General features: G+C 38.9%; 1 protein-coding gene and 1 long non-coding RNA gene across 2 annotated transcripts in view; one reads left to right on the forward strand and one right to left on the reverse strand.

Annotated features, from left to right (window-relative positions):
- The window catches only part of LOC134664571 (uncharacterized), a 513,832-nt gene that overhangs the window by 19,761 nt on the left and 471,714 nt on the right, over positions 1 to 22,357 (forward strand). The gene's annotated exons all lie outside the window — the stretch shown is intronic.
- Positions 3,788 to 7,242, reverse strand: LOC134664836 (centrosomal protein 20-like). Its single transcript, XM_063521570.1, has 3 exons — positions 7,071 to 7,242; positions 5,682 to 5,835; positions 3,788 to 3,989 (listed from the first exon to the last, which is right to left on the reverse strand). Exons 1-3 carry the CDS (start codon positions 7,164 to 7,166, stop codon positions 3,808 to 3,810), a joined length of 432 nt encoding a protein of 143 aa, XP_063377640.1. The 5' UTR covers positions 7,167 to 7,242; the 3' UTR covers positions 3,788 to 3,807.

The following is a 22,357-nucleotide window of genomic DNA, read 5'->3' on the forward strand; positions in this document are numbered from 1 at the left end:
TAATGTACGGAACCCTTAATACGCGAGTCCGGCTCGCACTTGGCCGGTATTTTTAAACTCCTCTTGACGCTTAACCGCTGAACCGATTTCGTTGAAATTTGGTATAGAAATAGTTTGCGTCCCGGAACAGGACATAGGATAGATCTTATAACCAAAATCATCTTTTGAAGGTGTGAAAAGTGGCGTGAAAATTTGTACGGAAAATCAATAACCGCTGAACCGATTTATATGAAATTTGGGATGGTCTACAATTCTACATCTTTGATTTAGTTGAAAATTATAAAAAACATGACTTCAAACCTAAACTTAAACAGTAAGTATTAACTTCAAGAATTCAATTCTGAATTCCCCCCTGCACCACATTTCACACCTTTAAAGGATGATTTTTGAGGTAACTTATTACTTATGTCCTGTCTCGGGACTCAAAATATATGTGTACCTTTAAATTAAAACTGTTCAGCAGTTTAAGCGTGAAGAGGAGTTTAAAAGAAAGTATTTTAATAAGTTTATATGTTTTTACTTCGGAATGGTGTCAATGTGATACCATAACTAAATTTGGTACTGTGAATTTATACGAAAACGATACCAAACATGGCCTCGTAGCTTTACTGATGTAGAAGTCAAAATAAAATTGAGAGCCCTAAATTCTTATTACTTGGCCTAACTTGTGTAGAAGGAAAAGGAAAAATAAAAGTCTTCGGCAGGAATATAAGACACAAATATAATTTTTAGAGTTACTATTTCAATCATCAAACATAAACATACCTTGATTATATTATTCTAGTGAGACACGCATATATAAACAAAAACATTAAAAAAATTACAAGGTCGAAATGTCACGGGGCTTTTGTGAGTTATATGTGAAAAATAAAAACTTTTATGACAAGAAAATCTGGACACAATTTAAGAATCATCCAATTGCGTCGAGGAATCATCAGTATTTTTGCTTGTTTCATTACCTCCTTGCTTCTTTTTTTGTCCTTTGTATTCTGTAGCAATTGGTTAGATCTGAAAATAAAGATAACTTGCGTCGTCACGGATGTCGATTTATAGGTTTTAGGGAGTGCATAATTCGAAAATGATGACCATTTTATAATCCAAGATGGCGGCTACGCATTTTGTCATAAAAGTCGTCATGAATATCGTTTTATAGGTTTTAGGACGTGACAGGTCCAACAATTGTCTACATCATTGTAATTGACGTCACAGGCCTCCATGGGCTACGGTAATCGCTTACCATCAGACGGGCGGTGTGGTTGTTTGCCACCATCATGTTAGTTAAAAAAAAACTCCACTATATCGCCAGTTAATAAGTACTTATTTTGCGAAGCTAATGACATTTGTCACAAGAAATACGACAAAAATTCCGACACAGAACTCAAGAATTACCGAAAGTTCTTTGAAATCTTGTGACAATTTTCATCATTATCATCATAACATCGCAAAAGTAATATCTGTTTTTGCCGATATAATAAACTTTTTAAAAATAATTCAATGATGGTGACAAACAGGAATACGGCCCGCCCGATGGTAAGCGATAACCGTAGCCCATGGATGCCTGTGACGTCAGCAACAATGAGGCTTGTCGAAATGTCGCACCTGTCACGTTACGTCACATTGTCACGCCAGGGAGTACATCTGAAAATTGTGTGTTCCCATTTGTCCCCATCCCGATAAGGTGGGAAAAAATGGAAAATATTTACATGAAAACCCTATTCCATCTGTTCCCTACGGAGATAAATGGGAATACATCCGAAAATTGTGTGTTCCCATTTGTCCCCACCCCGATAAGGTGGAAAAAATGGGAAATATTTACATGCAAATCCTATTCCATCTGTTGCCTGCGGGGATAAATGGGATTGCATCCGAAAATTGTGTGTTCCCATTTGTCCCCACCCCAATAAGGTGGGAAAAAATGGGAAATATTTACATGCAAATCCTATTCCATCTGTTGCCTGCGGGGATAAATGGGATTACATCCGAAAATTGTGTGTTCCCATTTGTTCTCACCCCCAATAAGGTGGGAAAAAAATGGGAAATATTTACATGCAAATACTATTCCATCTGTTCCCTGCGGGGATAAATGGAATTACATCTGACAATTGTGTGTTCCCATTTGTCCCCACCCCGAAAAGGTGGGAAAAAATGGGAAATACTTACATGCAAATACTATTCCATCTTTTCCCTGCGGGGATAAATGGGATTACATCTAAAAATTGTGTGATCCCATTTGTCCCCACCCCGATAAGGTGGGAAAAAATGGGAAACATTTACATGCAAATCCTATTCCATCTTTTCCCTGCGGAGATAAACGGGATTACATATAAAAATTGTGTGATCCCATTGTTGGTCCCCACTCCGATAAGGGGGGAAAAAATGGGAAATATTTACATGCAAATCCTATTCCATCTGTTCCTTGCGGGGATAAATGGGATTACATCCGAAAATTGTGTGTACCCATTTGTCCCCACCCCGATAAGGTGGGAAAAAATGGGAAATATTTACTTTCAAATCCTATTCCATCTGTTCCCTGCGGGAATAAATGGGAATACATCCAAAATTTGTCCCCGCCCCGAAAAGGTGGGAAATATTTACATGCAAATCCTATTCCATTTACGTACAAAAATGTCCCCCTGTCAACTTTCAATCGAGATTTAATCGATAATTTATTCGATTAATATTCAGATTAATTCAATTTCAATCTATGTTAGGTCGACTAAACTAATCGCGATTAAAATTTGAGGATAACCTTTTTTTATTCCATTAATTAGTCGAATAAACAGTTAATCTATTAGTCCCATCTCTGACCACGGCATTTTTACACTTTGAGAATATCTGAAAACAAATGAACACAAGGAGCCATTTTGCAAATCCAGTAACTTTGTTATTACTTTTGACAGCGCGTGTCATGTGTCTACACAGAGTCGACACAAAGTCGAAACATTTGCGACTACTTTGTGACTGCAATATTTCTCAGCCTTAAACCATATTTATACATCATAATTAACAAGTTTTGTAGTATGTCAAGCGTTATTTCTGTTATTTAAGTATAGTATACGCATCGAAGTACTAAAAATGCATCAAATAATATATTTATGAATACAGGCACTGAGAAGTAAACAATTTCATTTCCGGCTAAACTAAAACAATGTGGTGGCGCGTTGATTATATTACACTTAGTTTATCAAATCACTCGAGCAGTTTAATTCCCCATAATAATTTAAGTCCTATTGTAATATAAATGCAAACAATATATAATTACGTCTTGTAATCCGTTTTAGGGATGGCGTATTAATGTCACTTATTTTTATTTAAGTATTTTTCCATCTGACAGTTTCCATTTGACAGGAACAAAATGAACGAATGAACGAATGATTTTGGCATAAAGTAGTCGCAAACCCGAAACAATGTGTGCACACGGCGACCACACTTTATGTCACTTTGTGTCATGTGTCGACCCTTCCCCATTTCTGGTAACTGTGTCGACACGGCGACGACTCTGCGACTGGAATTGTGACCGAAACAGACGGTGTCGACACAAGATGTGTCTACACCGCGTCGTAACGGCGACTGGAAATGGTTGTATGGGTTAAAGTTGGAATCGGGCCGTTAATGGTATTAATCGATCCGTTTCTTGCGAGGATCAATTATTTAAAGGAGGTCCTTTCTTTTAACGAAAATATACATTATTTAATGTAAGCTAATTATTTTAAAACAGTGCGCTAGTTTTCTGTTCTATAAATACCTAAGTGCGTAGTAAAATAATAACTGTTATACTTCATAGCAAACTTTTATTAAAGATCTAATCTATCCATCTCTCTTACTCTTGCTGATCTTGCGTTTGATGCGCTCTATATAGGCGGCTACAATGTTGGACAGTAGCGGGAGCGAGAGAGACTTCTCGTCGTCTCTCACTCCTACCTCAGCGCAGAGGTCGGTTCGCTTGCGGCGTTCGGCTGGCATAGCAGCTTCAGACACCATTACTGAAGCTGAAAGAAAGTAAAGCGCGTTTTTTGAAAGTGGGTTTTATCTGTTGTAAGTGTATGACAAATCCGTGCCCTGAACATCTATACTGCGATCCATTTCAAAGCATGTGTTTAAATGGTTAGAGCACAGGTCAAATCGTAATAGAAGAATAAGAGGGTCTCATTTTCCCAGAAATCGCTCACTTTAAGCTTATTTTATAAAAATATAAACATTTTTTCAATTACCCAAGGAAGACCAGAGAGACAAGAAAAATTCCAGTACAGCCTCAGCCTATCAGCATCATGCCTCCGGATGATTCTTATTTACTCCGGACACGTAGCTAAGAAGGAGCCAAAGAGCATTGGAAAGCACTTTGTGGTTGGAAGAAAGGGTAGACTTCCAGCATTGACCTAAAGGGGCCCACAGATTAACATTTCGCCGGACTACATCAGCCTGTCAGTTGTTCGTTGTAAAATTTTGCTGTCTTCGAATTAATTATGATATCGTCCGGCGAACTGGTAATCAGTAGACAGACCCCTTAAGGGACAGATATAGTACATAAGGTCTGCCAAGGACTTAAACCGGCGGCTATCATGACGAAAATTCATGCGGACTGGAGACTTGGAGAGCCTTGTTGATGGTCATGTAGTCGCAATCCTTAGTTATGAGGAAACGAGGAATAAAAACTTTACGTGTCCCAAAATTCAACGATAAGCTGGCACCAGAAGATGGACCTGCTCATGACTACTCGAGGAAAATTATAAAAACAAATTGAAATAAAACCGGGCAAGTGCGAGTCGGACTCGCGCACGAAGGGTTCCGTGCCATAATGCAAAAAAGGCAAAAAAAAAAAACGGTCACCCATCCAAGTATTGACCTCGCCCGACGTTGCTTAACTTCGGTCAAAAATCACGTTTGTTGTATGGGAACCCCACTTAAATCTTTATTTTATTCTGTTTTTAGTATTTGTTGTTATAGCGGCAACAGAAATACATCATCTGTGAAAATTTCAACTGTCTAGCTATCACTGTTCGTGAGATACAGCCTGGTGACAGACGGACGGACGGACGGACGGACGGACAACAGTGTCTTAGTAATAGGGTCCCGTTTTTACCCTTTGGGTACGGAACCCTAAAAATGAAAAATTGTAGACATGGTCGTTAAAAATACCACTAGGGGTGTCGATTTTAATATTTTTTTAATTCCATAATTAATTGAGATATATTTTTTTAGGGTTCCGTACCCAAAGGGTAAAACGGGACCCTATTACTAAGACTTCGCTGTCCGTCCGTCCGTCCGTCCGTCCGTCCGTCCGTCCGTCTGTCACCAGGCTGTATCTCACGAACCGTGATAGCTAGACAGTTGAAATTTTCACAGATGATGTATTTCTGTTGCCGCTATAACAACAAATACTAAAAACAGAATAAAATAAAGATTTAAATGGGGCTCCCATACAACAAACGTGATTTTTGACCAAAGTTAAGCAACGTCGGGAGTGGTCAGTATTTGGATGGGTGACCGTTTTTGTTTTTGCTTTTTTTTTGTTTTTTTTTTTGCGTTATGGTACGGAACCCTTCGTGCGCGAGTCCGACTCGCACTTGCCCGGTTTTTATTAATTTTTCCTCGAGTAGTCATGAGCAGGGCCATCTTCTGGTGCCAGCTTATCGTTGAATTTTGTGACATGTGGTATAAAACATGATTAAAATTGTAGACACCTGTGTACAAGTACCCGTTCCACTGAAGGTACTCGAGCACGAGCTCGTTGGTGAGCAGCACAGCGTCGGTCGGCGCAGGCGCGCTCGGCCGCTGCGTGCCAGAGTCCAAGTATTCTTGCCTTTCCTGCAGGATCTCCGTCACTTTGGCTCGAGTCTGAAAAGTCACACGTACATTTTTTGCTTTTCCTATGTTATCGGCTAAAGCAGGGCTCTCCAAACCCCGGCCCGCGGGCCAAATCTGGCCCGCGACGTGTTCCAATCCGGCCCGCCGACACCCAAAGCATCCGGCCCGCGGGAGCAAGGCTCCGGGGGTTCAGCCCTACCGCAGCAACCAGATACACCCCCCCACCCCCACCGGCGCCAACGGTGGTCCGCGCGAAGTTTCTGAGGCGCAATATGGGCCCTCAGGTAAGACCCCTGGGCTAAAGTGTCATTCTATGGAACTTGCCAGCTAAGTAAACAAACCAACATATTGAAATTGTCTCTGACTGATGAATTTACTAGTGACTTTTGTTTACATAGTTAGCAAGTTCCATAGAAAAACAGTTTAAGGCTCCTCTTCACGTTGGGCCAACGCTAACACCAACGAAGGACGCAGCCATGCGGTAGAATGAGATAGCAATATCACTTGCTCCCTCTAACGCATAAAATGCGTCCCTCGTTGGCGTTGGCGTTGGCCCAACGTGAAGAGGAGCCTTTACGCTCGTAGCGTAACCAATTCGAACGTACACTGACATTAAAATTATATATCTGAATGAAGTTATTTAGTAATCGTGCGTCTTGCTCCCTCCAAACATTTACGGACAAGTACGAGTGAAATGCACGATAACGTCGATAAACGAATGACATTATTTAGATGTCCATGTACCTACGTTTGAATTGGCCTGCCAGTATGTTAACAATGGTAAAAATTTGTGAGGCGCATTCAATTCAAACGTACATTGTGTCATAAAAATGATGTCAAAGTGTAACTTGGGAATTGGCCTAGTTATCTGAAATGTTGTACTCGGCACTTAAAGAGCTTATTGGGTTGGCGTTAATCATATTAATTTACACACCGAATAAATTTTACCGAGTTTCTTTACGTAGTATTTTCTTAATATACTTACACATAAATTACTGAGGCGAATTTAGATATATACCGAAAACGTTTCACTAAATAACTAGGTAAGGTACAAAAGCGAACATTTTTCGTAGAACACCTAACATAAACAGGGTGGGGAAACAGAGTGGGTTATATCTGTTTTTGCTCAAAATAATGTTTAAAATAGGTAAGGCTGACATCAATAAAAGGATCTATTATTGGCTTGGCTATACAATATATATGTCGGCTCGATATCAAAATCTTATATCACGTAGTATTTATTAAGTGCTAAGAAAGGAAATTACCTCCGCTTGTATTTTATCGAGATATCCACTATTTTTTAACAATTTCTTTATCGCATCTAAAAGGTCTTTCTCTGAAGTATCTTGCTTCAAATTCATTATTAAAAATCGTTCTAAAACAAATATTTCACAGAGATGAGTCCTATGAATTTATAAAATTGGCAGACATGTCTTATTTGACATTGACGTCATTTTAACTTTTTTTATTCCAATTTAAGATAGATTTAAGTAAAAGGTTTGTCAATAAGGAGAATATGGAGTTTTGTTTTTAAAACGGTCTTTTATAATATTTGTGACGTCCCACGCCAAAAGGTACCTTATGGTGGCTGGCGCTTACGTCGCATAGCGCCGCAATAATATTGGAGCGGCGTTAATACTAGCGTAAGCGCCAACCGCCATAAGGTACCGTGAGACGTCACATTTAATGCTAATATAGTTTGTCTTACACTAATACTAGCAGTACTAGCACCCAAAAGAAAAGGATGAGTATAATTTCCCTGGTTCTTACTGACTGACAAATTGTTTTGACCAACTATAATTAATAAAATATGATTTATCAGTACGTCTTGATCGCAGTCACGTTTGTTAAAGACACTTTTAATATTTTAAATTAGGTACTAATCCGGAACCCAGGTATATAGTCAGCAGCAGAAGTTGCTAAGCGGGCCAGGTGTTCAAAATGATCTTGACGCGACTTTATTGTTAAGAGAACAAGAGCGTGTCAAGGTAATTTTGAACACCTCGCCCGCTTAGCAACTTCTGCTGCTGACTGTACCTACTTGACTTATTTTAGGTATATATGACACTATTCGATTAAAAACGGTGATTTAATCAGAATTCGTATCCGTTTTTAGCTGGGTAGCCGGCGATGCTTTTGTAGTTATTAGGTCCTCGAGCGTCGTAGAGACCTATTGGAATCGTAAAATCAGATTATCATCATCATCATCATCATCTCAGCCATAAGACGTCCACTGCTGAACATAGGCCTCCCCCTTTCAAGATCAGATTATAGGAAGAAGAAAAGGTTAAGTATATAAAGCAAGCAAGAATGCGTCTACAGATGTTTTTAAATTTTAGAGGGTTGGTGGAGAGTTAAAAAACATTGTTGATTGTGGGTCTGGAGGCACTTTTTGACAGCTTTTGTTAGAAAGGGACTTCCACTTGTATTACAAGTTACAAGCTTTTGAGAAACGGGCCTCTAGTCATTTTGATCCATGTTAATGCTAAAATATTTCTGTAACTTAATCTGACAATAAAATTATCAATAATTTCCTTAATCTGACGGCACCAATCAACGAATCAACATAGACGGCTATAGCTAACATAGATATCACTCATCTTCTTATCAATCTTAATCTGACGCGCTCGAGTAACTACAAAAATCCCCCTTTGGGCCTAACTATTTAAAGTACACGTCAAATAAAAACAACTAACATCGACAAGAGATTTCCGTTAACACCTACAAAATTACAAACATAACCTACGTCTCATGTCCCTTCATCCACGTCCAATAGGTACATTGAAATCGAACACAAGCGTATTACGCAAATGTTCCAACTTTGAGGCTGGATGAAGGTAAATTAAGCACAGACAAGGGCGAAATTGATTGCTTAAGCCGGCTCGAGCGGCCATTCAGGCCGAGTGTGGTACGTTTGGCCTACATGAACCAAGGTGCTTAACGCCTGCGGCCATCAGCGTTTTAAAGGATAGCTAATGTTATGCCATCAAAACTTTTAATTCATTATTACGTTGCGAGATGGGTTTCCTTTTATGTTACAAACGATTGGGGCGCAGCAGTATCATTCAACGTAATGACAATCAATGGTTTGCCGACATTACACGTTTACTCAATTAGATACCTACCTAAGTTACTATAATTTTATTAACATCTAGCTGCCCAGAGGCCTAAAAAACCGCTTTTTTTCCAAAGTATAGGGCTACTCTTTTCAGGTCTTTTCTTACCTACTTTTACGCTCTGTGTGTTTGCTCACCTCACAATACATAATTGCGAGATTTGCGAGCTAGATATGTTTGAGCCTGTCTAAAGTTTAACTTTTTAAGTTTTTAAAACGCATTGTAGTAGTATATAGTAGTATATTATTAATACTCTCAAATAAGTTCCGGTTATATGACTCTGCTGGTTAATCCTACAACTCACCATCGAGTTTTGTTAACAGTAGTAGGTAACAAGTAAAACAATTCACACCTGTTCTCAGTGGTAACAAGTAACAACTGAGAATAAAATAGTTACCACATACTCACTTTACTATACGATAACCAATGGGAATTTTTTTCTGAGTATTTACTGGGGGCTACTGTATTTAGTAGTAGTTACCACCAAAATTGTGTAAGTTAATGTGAATACAAATACCAATCTTTTAGACTTCTCACGTTTATGTAACTAACTAGCGATCCTTAATTTACATTTATAGCTAAATCCAGTGCACCCTTGACTCGAGCCCAAGTGAAAATTTACCGTGAGTTATTTCAAAGAGAACTATTAACTCGCTCTGATAGTATTTAGTTCGTAGTTTGTTTATTTATACCAAACATGCTTTGAAACATAAACTACCGCCCTGTGTCCAAGAGCGTTTACGAAAACCGCGAGGCCACCACATCAATATTGGTAGGTAGGCGCTTTTTTACTTGTAAAATACTGTGGTGCGTGTGTGCTGTGTGTGTGAGTGTGTGCGTGCGTGTGCGTGTGCGTGTGCGTGTGTGTGTGTGTGTGTGTATGTGATGTGCATTCCGACTATGGGTCTTTCACAGTATTATACTATAATAGCCCATATCTACTGCAGACTGCATGTGTTTACTTATGTACCTAATTTACGTCACCATAACTTTGAAATCTCTAAAATTTTCAGAATATACAAACACTAGCCTATCTTATAATGGGTAAAATATATTGGCCGTAATGTATATTCACAGAGGAAAATGGACCTCAGTTTGTATGAAGAAGCGGTCGTTCACCTTCATCTGAAGTCGATAGATTACTTGCAACATAGTATACAACATAGATTACACATGCGAATAACCTCACAGGCCAATTCGAACGTATACTGACAGCAAAATTACATCGAAACGATGTTATACAGTTATCCTGCATTTCGCTCGTACTTGTCCGTACATGTAAATGGCGCGAACGAGACGCACGATAACTAAATGACATGATTCAGAAATTGTTGATAAATACTTTATTTAAATTAATGTCATTTTACAATACTAATAAATTAAAACCAAAACAGATGTCATTCAAAATATAAAATTCATAAATCTTACAATCTACTTACAAAATTACAAATGTCTTAAGAGCCCTTCAAACGTGCACACTACCGCCACAGCTAAATAATCGTAATTATTTAAATTTAATGAAAGATATTGAAAAAAGGGGGTCGCTACGGACTGTATTGTGTATTTAAGTAACTTTTGAATACATCAAACTAGTTTTTATGTTGCTGGATTTGTCAATCTATGCGTCCAAAGTTAAAACGGCTGTTTTTGTTTTGAGTTCCAGCAACATAAAAACTAGTTTGATGTATTCAAAAGTTACTTAAATACACAATACAATCCGTAGCGGCCCCCTTTTTAGGGTTCCGTACCCAAAGGGTAAACCTATTACTAAGACTTCGCTGTCCGTCCGTCCGTCCGTCAGTCCGTCCGTCCGTCCGTCCGTCCGTCCGTCTGACACCAGGCTGTATCTCACGAACCGTGATAGCTAGACAGTTGAAATTTTCACAGATGATGTATTTCTGTTGCCGCTATAACAACAAATACTAAAAACAGAATAAAATAAAGATTTAAGTGGGGCTCCCATACAGCAAACGTGATTTTTGACCAAAGTTAAGCAACGTCGGGCGTGGTCAGTACTTGGATGGGTGACCGTTTTCTTTTTGCATTTTTTTCCATTTTTTTTTTTTTGCTTTATGGTACGGAACCCTTCGTGCGCGAGTCCGACTCGCACTTGCCCGGTTTTTTTAATATCTTTCGTTAAATTTAAATAATTACGATTATTTAGCTGTGGCGCTAGTGTGCACGTTGAAGGGCTCTTAACCTAAACTAACAACACAAAAACTATTCACCAAATTCGCCCCGCCCCTCCAGATGCAAAGGAGCGTGAAAGGAGCCCATCACGGTCGCCGCGTTGCCACGTTGAACCGCAACCTGTACATAAGGAACGACCCGGAGTAAGGGTCATGACCCTCTCTCAAAACATTCAGATATCATTATGATGTCAGTGTTCGTTCGAATTGGCCTCCTAAGTCCATTAGCTTCAAAAACAAAACACAACACTTTCTCCACTCGACCCTGTCATCGGCATTTTCCCACCATTTGGAGTAGAATGCGTCCAAGTCGTCCCGCCATCTCCTTTTCGGTCTGCCTAAACTCCGGCCTGCACCGTCTAGTGTATTCCGTGGGTCCCACTCAGTAACCATTTACAATACTAATAAATTAAAACCAAAACAGATGTCATTCAAAATATACTATAAACTATAAACTAACTACACAAAAACTATTCACCAAATTCGCCCCGCCCCTCCAGATGCAAAGGAGCGTAAAAGGCCATCACGCTCGCCGCGTTGCCACGTTGAACCGCAACCTTTGCATAAGGAACGACCCGGACGACCACGGTGGTCATGACCCTCACTCCGGGTCGAGAGGGTGGTCAGACCACCCTCTCTCAAACCATCCAGATATCATTATGATGTCAGCGTTCGTTCGAATTGGCCTCCTAAGTCCTTTAGCGTCAGAGTGGCTTACCTCACTCAGGCCCATTAAGGCACAAAGGGACATCATTTATTACGATACTGTGCGGGCACGTGAACGTACTGTACGTGCCGTTAATTTGATTTGCACGGTGGCTAAATTCTCGCACCGCTAGAATTGGATTGAATTATTCACTGATTTGGCAACCATCTCGCTCTCATGGCTCCTCTACACGATGGGCCAGCGCCGGCCACTCCAAGGGACGCATTTATGCGTTAGAGGGAGCAAGTGATATTGCTATCTCATTCTACCGCATGGCTGCGTCCCTTGGAATGGCCAGCGCTGGCCCATCATGTAGAGGAGCCATCACGTACGCGTAAACAATTGAAGAATAAGTTTTATACCTGTAGCAACTGTGGTAACGAGATGGTCTAGACGTGCGACTTTCAGACTAGGTCGTAGTTACGTATGTGTAAAACTTAATTTAATTAATATTCTAGCATTACCCGTGTATACTTATTACATGTGTATACTTTTTTTTTCAAGTGATCAGTAAAATTTATTGAAATTTATTTCATAGGAAAAAGACAGTAGAAAGACAAATAAATAACTTATGAACTAAATACATCTATTAATAATACTAAATTATTTATTTATTTTATTTATTTATTTATTTATTTTATTTTTATTACATACATGGAAAACCAACAGCTATAAACATTTCCAAAAACTAAAATAGATTCACAGAGCCAATTACAGGTTCTCACTTATAAAAATTAAGTAGGTAAATAAAGAACAAATATAATCACAAATCAGTTACACACACAAGATAAGCAACAGCACAAGCCAAGGTTCCTGTGTACAACTAGCTGCAAAACTGCACAGGCACATTAGGAATGGAAAACATTCATAAAGTGGCCATGCACTTCCGCCGCCGACTGCACAAAACTTCAAGAAAAAAACCGAAATACAGAAAATACAAATATATATATATATATACAAGTGCACCCATGTAGTACTCGTATAACTTCAGTAAGCCAAGCCCGAACCCGCGCTAGAAGTATCACCCATAAAAAATGCAATTAATGCAATTAATTGCATTAAAACTAACTAAATTCCTATACTAACTAAATTAAAACTAACAACCCTAAATATCATCATCTCAGCCATAAAACGTCCACTGCTGAACATAGGCCTCCCCCTTGGACCTCCATACGTGCCGGATGGGAGGTGAATGCCATAATCGCCACGCTTGGCAGGCGGGTTGGCGATCGCAGTCGAGTACACCGAATTTGAGGGACGCTGCTGCCCGTCCACCGGTGGTTTTGGACGTAGTTTAAGGACATACCCTAAATATATCTAAAATATACTTAATTTAAATTTATCTGGGTATACCTAGTAGTTTTGGATAAAACCCGAAAATTAAATCAACTTTTACATCATTACCCAGCCAGTGTTGGGTAGACCTAGATGTGTACGGGTAAACTCCGAATACAGATTAACGTTGTTTATATTTTCGGACTTTTATCCAAAAGGATTTGGTTACTAGTTATACCCGGGTAAACTTAAATTTATTCAACCTTCTAACATTACCCGTAACATAAACAACTGGCAAAGTTTAACAGAAGAGATACTTAAGCAGCGAGAGTAGCGAGACGTAAATTAATTTGTATTGGAAAAGTAAATTGAATATATATTAAATCATTAACAGCTGAATTTTGGCTCTAAAAATGTATGGACGTTGCTTGGAGTAGAACTAATCTGTGCTTTGTATGTAAGATGATTGCGTTTCTGCAGGTACGTGGAGAAATGTTCAGAGGAATATGACTTAAGGCGATAGATTTCGAGTGCCAAATACTGAAAACGCGTTATTAATTGCTGACGAGTAAAACGCTGTGAAAACGAGCGCAATGAGATTGTATGGTGTAAAATTTCGTTTACCTATTGTATAGTTAATAAGGTACTCTAAAGCTCACTGGCACCATCCCACTAACCTAAGGTTAACCAATTAAACCGTTACCCCAGTGTAAAATTGTACTGGTATCCATGGTAACTTCAGGTTTAACCGGTTAACCCCGGGTTAGTGAACGGCGCAAGTGGCCCTAATTGGGTTAAAATACGTTAACACGTGTCATTCTATGGAACTTGTTAACTATGTAAACAAAAGTCACAAGTAAATTCATCATTCAGAGACAATTTCAATATGGCGGTTTGTTTAGATAGTCAGAAAGTTCCATAGAATGACACTTTACATTTTATATTCGACGGGCCGATTTCTCTAATGCCATAATTTAATTTTCAGTTAAAAAGGTCTTAAGTATGTTTTTACTCAGTATCTCAAAATAAACTATTTACTAAATCACATATCCCGATGGATCTTCTCCTTAAGACTGAACCGATAAATTCAACATTATTAAACCAAGATGCGAGCCTCAATATTCGATAAGGATTAGTTTCTATTCAAATTATCGATCATGGGGTGGATCACCTATGTTGTCCAATAAGCTCGTGGCCATATGGTCAAATACTTAGCCACTAGAAGTATCTGCCCTACATCACATTGCCTCTTTCCCCTTCGTTCCTTAGTCTGATTACAAATGAGTTTTCCAATGTTGTGTTTTATAAAGTCGTTTGGGTGGGGGAGCAGAAATATCATCAAACCTTAACGGACAGTTGGCCAAGACTTTTCATCGATATTAATGCCAAATGGTTATCGAAGAAATATAATAAAAAATAACGAACATTAAAAACCCTAAAAGTTGCCGACACCTTTTTTGCACATAAAGACCACAAGCCCATACAAATATTTTTAGGAAAAATCTACGGGTGTAGGACGCCATGAGACGTGAATTTGAGGACTAACTAACTAACTAACTAACTATTTTGGCTCAGCGATCCAAAGAGAATCTTGGCCTCCGAAACGAGAGCGTGCCACCTGTCCCGATCCTGCGCAACTTCCTGCCAGTTACTGACGCTACAATTTGAGGACATTAAAAAATAATGTGTCGTAATAAAAATTAGTACCTGAGGTTACAATGAAATTAGAATATGACTTAACCAAAGCAAATGAGCAAGCCCTAACGTTTTTAAATCAGGTTAATTACGAAACTAAATAGTACGAATATTTATAATCAACAACCGAAGACACGCTTTACTTAATAAGAGCTTAAAGTATCATTCCTCAGCCGTCAATAGCCGAAACAATATTTTTTCCGAAGACTGATTACTCCAATACACGAGGAGAATAATCGACTGGATAATAAATTACTTACACTTAGTGATGACTCACAGACCACTTTCCTACTAGACGAACTAAATGAAACTAAGTACTCACTATGGACTGCACTGGAAATGTTCGTAAGGTTGCCAGAAAAGCTCAACGAGGGTGCGGATTGTTAGAGTCTACGGAGAATGCTTACCGTCAGGCCGACCATATTCTTGTTTGCCACCGCCGTAGTATATTTAAAAAATGTATTGTATTCATGATAATGACGCTAAGTGAAAATTTGCCTTACCCCTTTATTTTAACGTACAAAACCCAACGGTACCATTTCACTTAGACAGACATCATCATATCCGTTTTGTAAACTGAGCTATGCGATGGCGAAAAACGGTTATATCAACAGCTTATGGTGACACATTATTGTTTGCGAGGTAGTTTGCGCGGCGACGAAATATTAAATGCCAATGAAGTTGAAAGAGTTAAATTTCATATTTAACTGACGCTACGAAGCATTGATTTCCATCTGATATTCGCAGACACAAGTTAGTAACTTCGACTGTCGTTAATTGTCACGGTTCCGTCCGCGCGTCTGTCGGGAGCCAGCGGATAGTCTCGTTATTATGAATGGTACATAATGCGTAGTCTATGAGGTAGTCTTTGTAGCGTCTGAATAGAAAACAGTCTGGCCGCCGCGCCGTGTATTTCATAAATAAGTCAAGTCCCCAACTAGTGTAAGGTGACCTCGGATTCCATACGCATAGTTCATAGTTGAAGGGTACAATTATTTACTCGAGATTAGTCTACTTATTCCGGCTTGGAATAACTCCTTGGGCATCGATCACCTGTCCGCTAAGGATAAGTGCTTGGATATTCATTATAATGATATCTATTAGAATTATGATACAACTCAGACCCGTTACATTAACCCCATTTTACTTACTTAGGAGATGCTTTCAGAATAAAACGTATCTTTATACTTTGGTCCAGATTATTTTTAATGCCTATCCGTAGTGCCAAACGGCGCGATTCGGGAAATGGATTAGACATTCACTAGATATGAAATAGTAACGATATGTGACGTTCTAAGAAAAAAGGTACCCTATGACGGAAGGCGCTTAAACGCTATTATTAAAGCCGCTCCAATATTATTGCGGCCATAAGGTACCTTTTACCGTGGAACGTCACAAATCGTTACTATTTCATATCTAGTGAATGTCTAATTCGTTTCCCGAATCGCGCCGAAAGTGTCATCTAACTTTCTTTAGCCGTTTCTGTTTGATTGAGTGACTAACATTCAAACATCTCAACATATAAATGGTCTAGTTACAACAAGATACACGTAATATTCCGTCACCTAAGAAACTACATAAGTCGAAACTTTGACAAGTTGAACAACTAGAAAAGTGTCATTTTAACCGACTTCCAAATCTCAAAGAAGGAGGTTATCAATTCGGTTGTATGTTTTTTTAAAGAAAGCTCTTAAGAGCATAAAAATCTTCGTATAAGACTCTGTACAAAACCGCAATCTCTTTGATTAAGTTTGCACTCGGGACCATTTTCATTCGTGAATAGCTACAAATCAATCAACAACAACACAATACAAGTCAATGTTTAATACACCTCAGGTATTAAACATTTTGTAACTATACGTGGCCATGTCAGGTAAATCCCAGAGCTGCCCTCGCACGTCAGCCCGCAGCCCCTGAGGGGCTCGTAGTAAGTATGGCTAATCCATTAAACACATTAGCAGATGCAACTAGCGTAATTAACAGCCACTGCAGCGAGCCACGTCGAGTTCAGACAGGTTTAGTTATAGCTATGTTAATATTACGGACTCTTTCTAAACAATTTTATAATTCGATTAAGTAACAATGTAGCAAAAAGGCGTGGGGTCTTAAGCTTAAGACCAACTCTATTACTGTAAATTTTAATGTCTTTCTTTGTCTTTTGTATGTATAAGTATATTAATTTTGTTGTTATATTCATGTTATATGTCGTGATGTTTCATTCTATTCTATTCCAAAAGTGTACTGCTCTCTTCCTGTTACCTTTTGATGTTTAAAACTAAGCTAAAGCTAAGCTAAGCTTTTTAATTGAATTATGTTTGTTATCTTTATTAATTATTACCTATGTAAAAATTTGCTCTGGCTCATGTAGGGATAATATAAACAATTCTCACAAGTAATTTTCCGTGGAACGTCACATATCTTTAATATTTCATATCTAGTGCATCTCCAATTAATTTCCCGAATCTCGCCGTCAAGATCAAAAGCCATAGTAAAAGCCATTCTCTTTTCTTTTATCTCTTGTTCTTCTATACTTACCAGTCAATTCAGCCCACTCTTGGACCAGTAATTGTTAGGTGCCAAATAGCCTGACAACAAACACAATATTAGTATGTATATGTTGTTACTATTAAATCTATTTGGTCTGGTCAACCACATAAAGGCCCATAATAGGCATAATCCGTAATTGCTAAGGTCACCGTCATCAAAATAGATGAGGAGGACCTATATACTTGTATGAAATCTATGACATAATATACGAGTATGTGTGTTTACAAACCAAGTCCAGGATCAACACCCCCGAGGGAGTCAACAGAGTATACAGTAATAAATAAGAACTACGACACGCAAAGAATAACTACCCAATCGTATTGCGTACTAACTATCGGCTTTCATACCTACTAGTAATATTACTGTCATGTGAAACGGCTACACACACATACATAAGCGTACCCCACACATACATAAAACCAATCTAAAAACCTGATATTTCAGTCGAATCTATCCGAGCATTACCATTCAATCAGCGAGCTCAATTTCCGTCTAGAACGTTCAGAATTAGCTTAATACCTCCCACCATTTTTGAAATGGCCACTTGAGGCGATCATCGACAATGACGCGTTGCGAAGAGAACATTTATCTTGTAAAATCTGTTCTATTGAATGGAATGAAAGAGCCATTGTGTCCCCTTTAACTGATTACTACAGGTAATAGAAGCGAAAATACGGCCTCTTCAATGTGATGTTCATAGCCCACTGTGGAGATTCACGGAGAGCAAGAATGGATCACTTGATTTTATCGCTTCAAAATTTTTAATGATCTCAAGTTTCTTTTGTTAGAATAAATATCTGGGAAACGAGATTTATTTATTTACAAAAAATATTCTTTGTTTATCAATTACGAATTCTTAGAAATTGTATAAAAACTGTAGGATCCAATAACTCATCTGAGTTATACATATAGATCTAGATTATTAATTTTATATTTCGGTAAAACCAGGACGGAAATAGAAGTTAGATATTATGATTACTATTAGTATTAACGATAAACAGGGTGTAGTTGTGCATACCTCGCTCTTAGGTCCAGTATATGTTTTCAACGTAGGTAAGTATACAACGTATTTATCTCGCTTTGTGTAACTATGAAAGCGGTGACTCGGACACACTTGACCGAGTGGTCGTAGGAATATGGGTCATCCAAACCTGTGAAAATAGTTCTCGTTATGCGTCTTCATCTATCCCTGTCTGAGAATTTGCAACTATTCGTAGAAATACTTACAAGCTTTTTCTCAGTATTCACTTAACATCCAGTCTTAATTCTGAACAAGTTCATGTTTAAATGCTGAGTTTCAATAACTAGAAATGTTAAGTCGGCAATAAATCTAATTCTTTTTTGTACATGACTGAAATTTTGCTTCAAACTACTACTGCCTACCTACTCACTAAGGCTTATTCTGATTGGATTAACAGGTTATGAATTTGTTGAATGTAGTAATGTTTAGTTTTTATAGTTGCCCAATTTCACAGTAGATGTCACTGTTCTGTCGGCTACTTCGCGCTATTATCATTTTTCCACCGCCTCGTATATAGTCAATTTGGTTTCGGAATAAATGAGTATATATTAAGTTGTCAAGAAAGTGTTTTATTACAAAAGGTAGGAAGTGCAGTGCAAGTGTAGTCAGTGAACAGAATTCATCTGACAGATAATATCCATAAAAAATCCAGATCAAGATACGAACACCGGGAATGCAATTTACTTATACCAGAAACTACCCACACAAATTGGCCCGGTTTTTATCCCCATTCATCTGGTCATTTCTATTCACCCCAGTTGACGGTAATTAGCTACAGTGAAACACTATCAGGTTCACCAAAATCGTAGATGATACTCTTCTACTTGTCGTCCGTCGAGCTAGCTTGTGTCACATGCGTAAGCGTCGTGGTCCGTCAAATCAATTTGCAAGGATGAAAGCTGTCCGTAAACGGTTATGGGCTATATTCCCATTAGTTTCACAAGCGCGGACGTGAACGAATCAAGTTCTTTGGCTAACCAGTATAATGTAACCTGAAGTTCCTCCTCCAAATGCTTAATTGAAGAACGTTTTCAATGGTTTGTCAAAGCGATCAACAAAGGGGGCGCTCGGCGAGTTTTCACAATATTTTTACAGTAAATATTAGGTAGGTACGTACTCATAAAATAACACTATTTTAACTGGAACTAACCAACGTGTAACCCAGTTTGCTCGACCGACGACTAGTGTGTTGAGGCCTGAATCGAGTTGTCTGCCGTCGGAACGTGTGGACGTTTCAATATCCGCCGTTGTCTATGTCTAGAGCAAACGGTTAGAGCGATGACTCAAGCAGTCCGTAAGGAAGTGTGTTATGACAGTATATGCAAAACATTTGGCCATGTTTTGCATGTCTGGGGTAGAAGATTTTTTACCCGAGTGGCATTTTTTGTGTAGGACAAATTTACCAAAAAGTTAAATCACGACACTATCTCGTTTTGTTAACATTTAAGTGGCGCGAGCTCGGTTCTAAGTAGCACGAGTCAAACTTGACGTATCGTTCTCTTTTCATTACTATCGAACTAACTCAATAGTTTGCTTTTCAGATATTGTGGCTATATTTCAGGCGGTCTCCTTCTAGCACAATTCCGATACGAACAAGTTTTGAAGTCTAGTGGCTGTCACAACACCGAATATAGAGCTTGATATTCCCATACGCCAGCGCAGGCGTGCGTTTGCCTCAGGAAAACCAGTCTAAGTGTGATCTCCGATACGTGTTATGGATCTTACGAGTAAGCCGTTAAACTTGGGTTATGGCTATGTCCTTGGCGCTGCCACTATTTTGCCGAAAATTGTGCCGCGGCGCAAAATTATGGTAACATTCCATTTCTAACCGGAGCTGCAGTGCCGGTACTGAAGCGTCGCTGTCATTGTCAATTTCCATAGTAAAATGAATAGTATTGCAGCTGTCGTTGGAAATGGACTGTCACCATTAGGTACTTTTCGTACATGCTATCGCTGCTACCGGCAGAAAACTACCTCTGACGTCAACTTCGAGCAGTGGCAATGAGCAAGACACGATTTTTCTGCTCCCTGCCAATCGCTGTGCTACCCGGAGGCAAAATATAATCGGCACACAAGGGAAAACATACTTATTGGTTAATTGAGAAAAATGTTTGACGCAATGGGAATAAGAGTAGTGCACTAACGTTGAGCATTGAGTTTGTTTTATTGTTGTTACTCAGCCAATTTGTGTTGCTGGCTCTTTGTTCTTGTGACATCTATGTTGTAATTTTGATCATGCGGTTTGCACTTTACGGAAACATACCATATACTATTGAGAAATAAATAAAGATTAGATATAGAACAGAAAAAGTGGTGTGGGTAGTTTTTTGTTACCATCATGTTGGCAAGTTAACAAGTCTGATGGAAAGCAGCCAGAATAGCCTTCTTGCCTAGCATTGCCGACTCTTGATATGTAGGTAAAGATATAGATAGATGATGGATTCATAAGGTCGACTAGTTATGAGACAAACACATGTAAATTCCTTACCCTACTAAGCGAATCCTCAAGTTAGTATGAATTTACTTTTGGTATACCTACGTTGACACTGCCTGATGTCAACTATTTAAATGTAAACACTCCTATAATTAGTTTTGGGCAGTACGAGTATTAGATAGGACGCGTGAGTGCGCCCTTTCAAACTAATAGACTGAGGACAGTTTGATGCATTAGTCATCATTGGCCACAGCATCTTGACAGATGATTGTTGCAGCGACAGTTTATTGAGAAGAGGTCTGTGCGCCGTCGGAGACCGGGGGTGCGGCATACCTTTTCCTATGGCTGTAAAGTCCAATCGCAGCACGACACTTCCTGCCACAAAGATCGCAGGTGAAACGCGAATCCGTTGATGGTTCCTGTTGAACCGACACATATAAATTCACGCCTTAACGAATTTAGTTTTGGAGTGCGGCGGTACTTATTCCAATTTCCCTAATGAGAGCTCATGACATATCGACATGTTATTAGGTAGGTACTACTCGGCCTATGTGTGTAAATAGACCAGTCTTTTTGGGTATGGGCAGCGCACATGGAGATCCTTGAATGAGTTCTTGTTCAGTAGAGAGATATATATGATTCCAAAGCGACTTTCAAATAAGACATAAAAAAAGATCGAAGTTCATATAGGAGTAGTTAGACCAAGAAAAGTCTGTAACGATTATATTAGCATACGCAGTGTGTCATAATTTCATAGATGTTTGACGTTAATAATAACACTTGCACTGCGTGTACTATCCAAATCGTACCAGACTTTTCTTGATCTAAGTCTCTAGTTGTAGTATGAATTCCGCTCAAGGGTCCCTTTTTCATTGCTATTATTTTCTTAAGGTAAAAAGTTCTACTTCCGTAGCAAAGCTGAACTCATATAACTCTCGGTGTCACCGGCACATGTCTAATTAATCGGTCCTTTAGCCCGGGTCGCCAATTTTCTTATTTATCGCCTCCGATTGCGGGCCATTAGCGGACCGCCGCCTTATTAGCTGGTCCCGACTGAGACAAATGGATCGTATTTTAATCAACTACACCTAAAACTCGAGTAAAGAACAGTTTATCTCTACGACTAACTCCTTTAATATGTAGACATTTTTCGACTTTATTCCAAGGGAATAAGGTAATAAAATGTGTAGTTATTTATGATGCGAACTGTGCGAAACCCTTCGTTTTTCCTTGGGTCGCAATACGAGTTATTTGATTGGAGGTCCTGATTGAGCCGTAGACATTTGATTCTTTGATTAATAGAGTAAAGATATGCAGTGATTGTATTTTATCAGATAAGTGGGAGTACCAATATATCTTGTATTTAATAATTAACTCCGGTCAAAAAGTATAGCATGATAGCTTTGGAAAGATTGCCCCCAAAGCTTGGAGTATGAAAGTATAGCCATACGATGCCTATTTCCAAGGTTATCCTGCTACAGCGTTTTTTTTAGCATTAGAAAGAACTTGCAAGAAGGTAAGCGATCTTGACATGTCTTTTAATTGAAAAACGCTTTATAAAAATCGGTA

This window comes from Cydia fagiglandana, chromosome 5, assembly GCF_963556715.1.
Source record: "Cydia fagiglandana chromosome 5, ilCydFagi1.1, whole genome shotgun sequence".
Classification (NCBI taxonomy): Eukaryota; Metazoa; Arthropoda; class Insecta; order Lepidoptera; family Tortricidae; genus Cydia; species Cydia fagiglandana.

What these genes read in the sequence shown, in the direction of transcription:
- LOC134664836 (XM_063521570.1), bottom strand. Translation starts at nt 7,166, where the DNA reads ATGAATTTGAAGCAAGATACTTCAGAGAAAGACCTTTTAGATGCGATA. An exon ending in TCGATAAAATACAAGCGGAG is followed by an intron (nt 5,836 to 7,070) that starts GTAATTTCCTTT and finishes GTGACTTTTCAG; the next exon opens with ACTCGAGCCAAAGTGACGGA. An exon ending in GAACGGGTACTTGTACACAG is followed by an intron (nt 3,990 to 5,681) that starts GTGTCTACAATT and finishes ACTTTCTTTCAG; the next exon opens with CTTCAGTAATGGTGTCTGAA.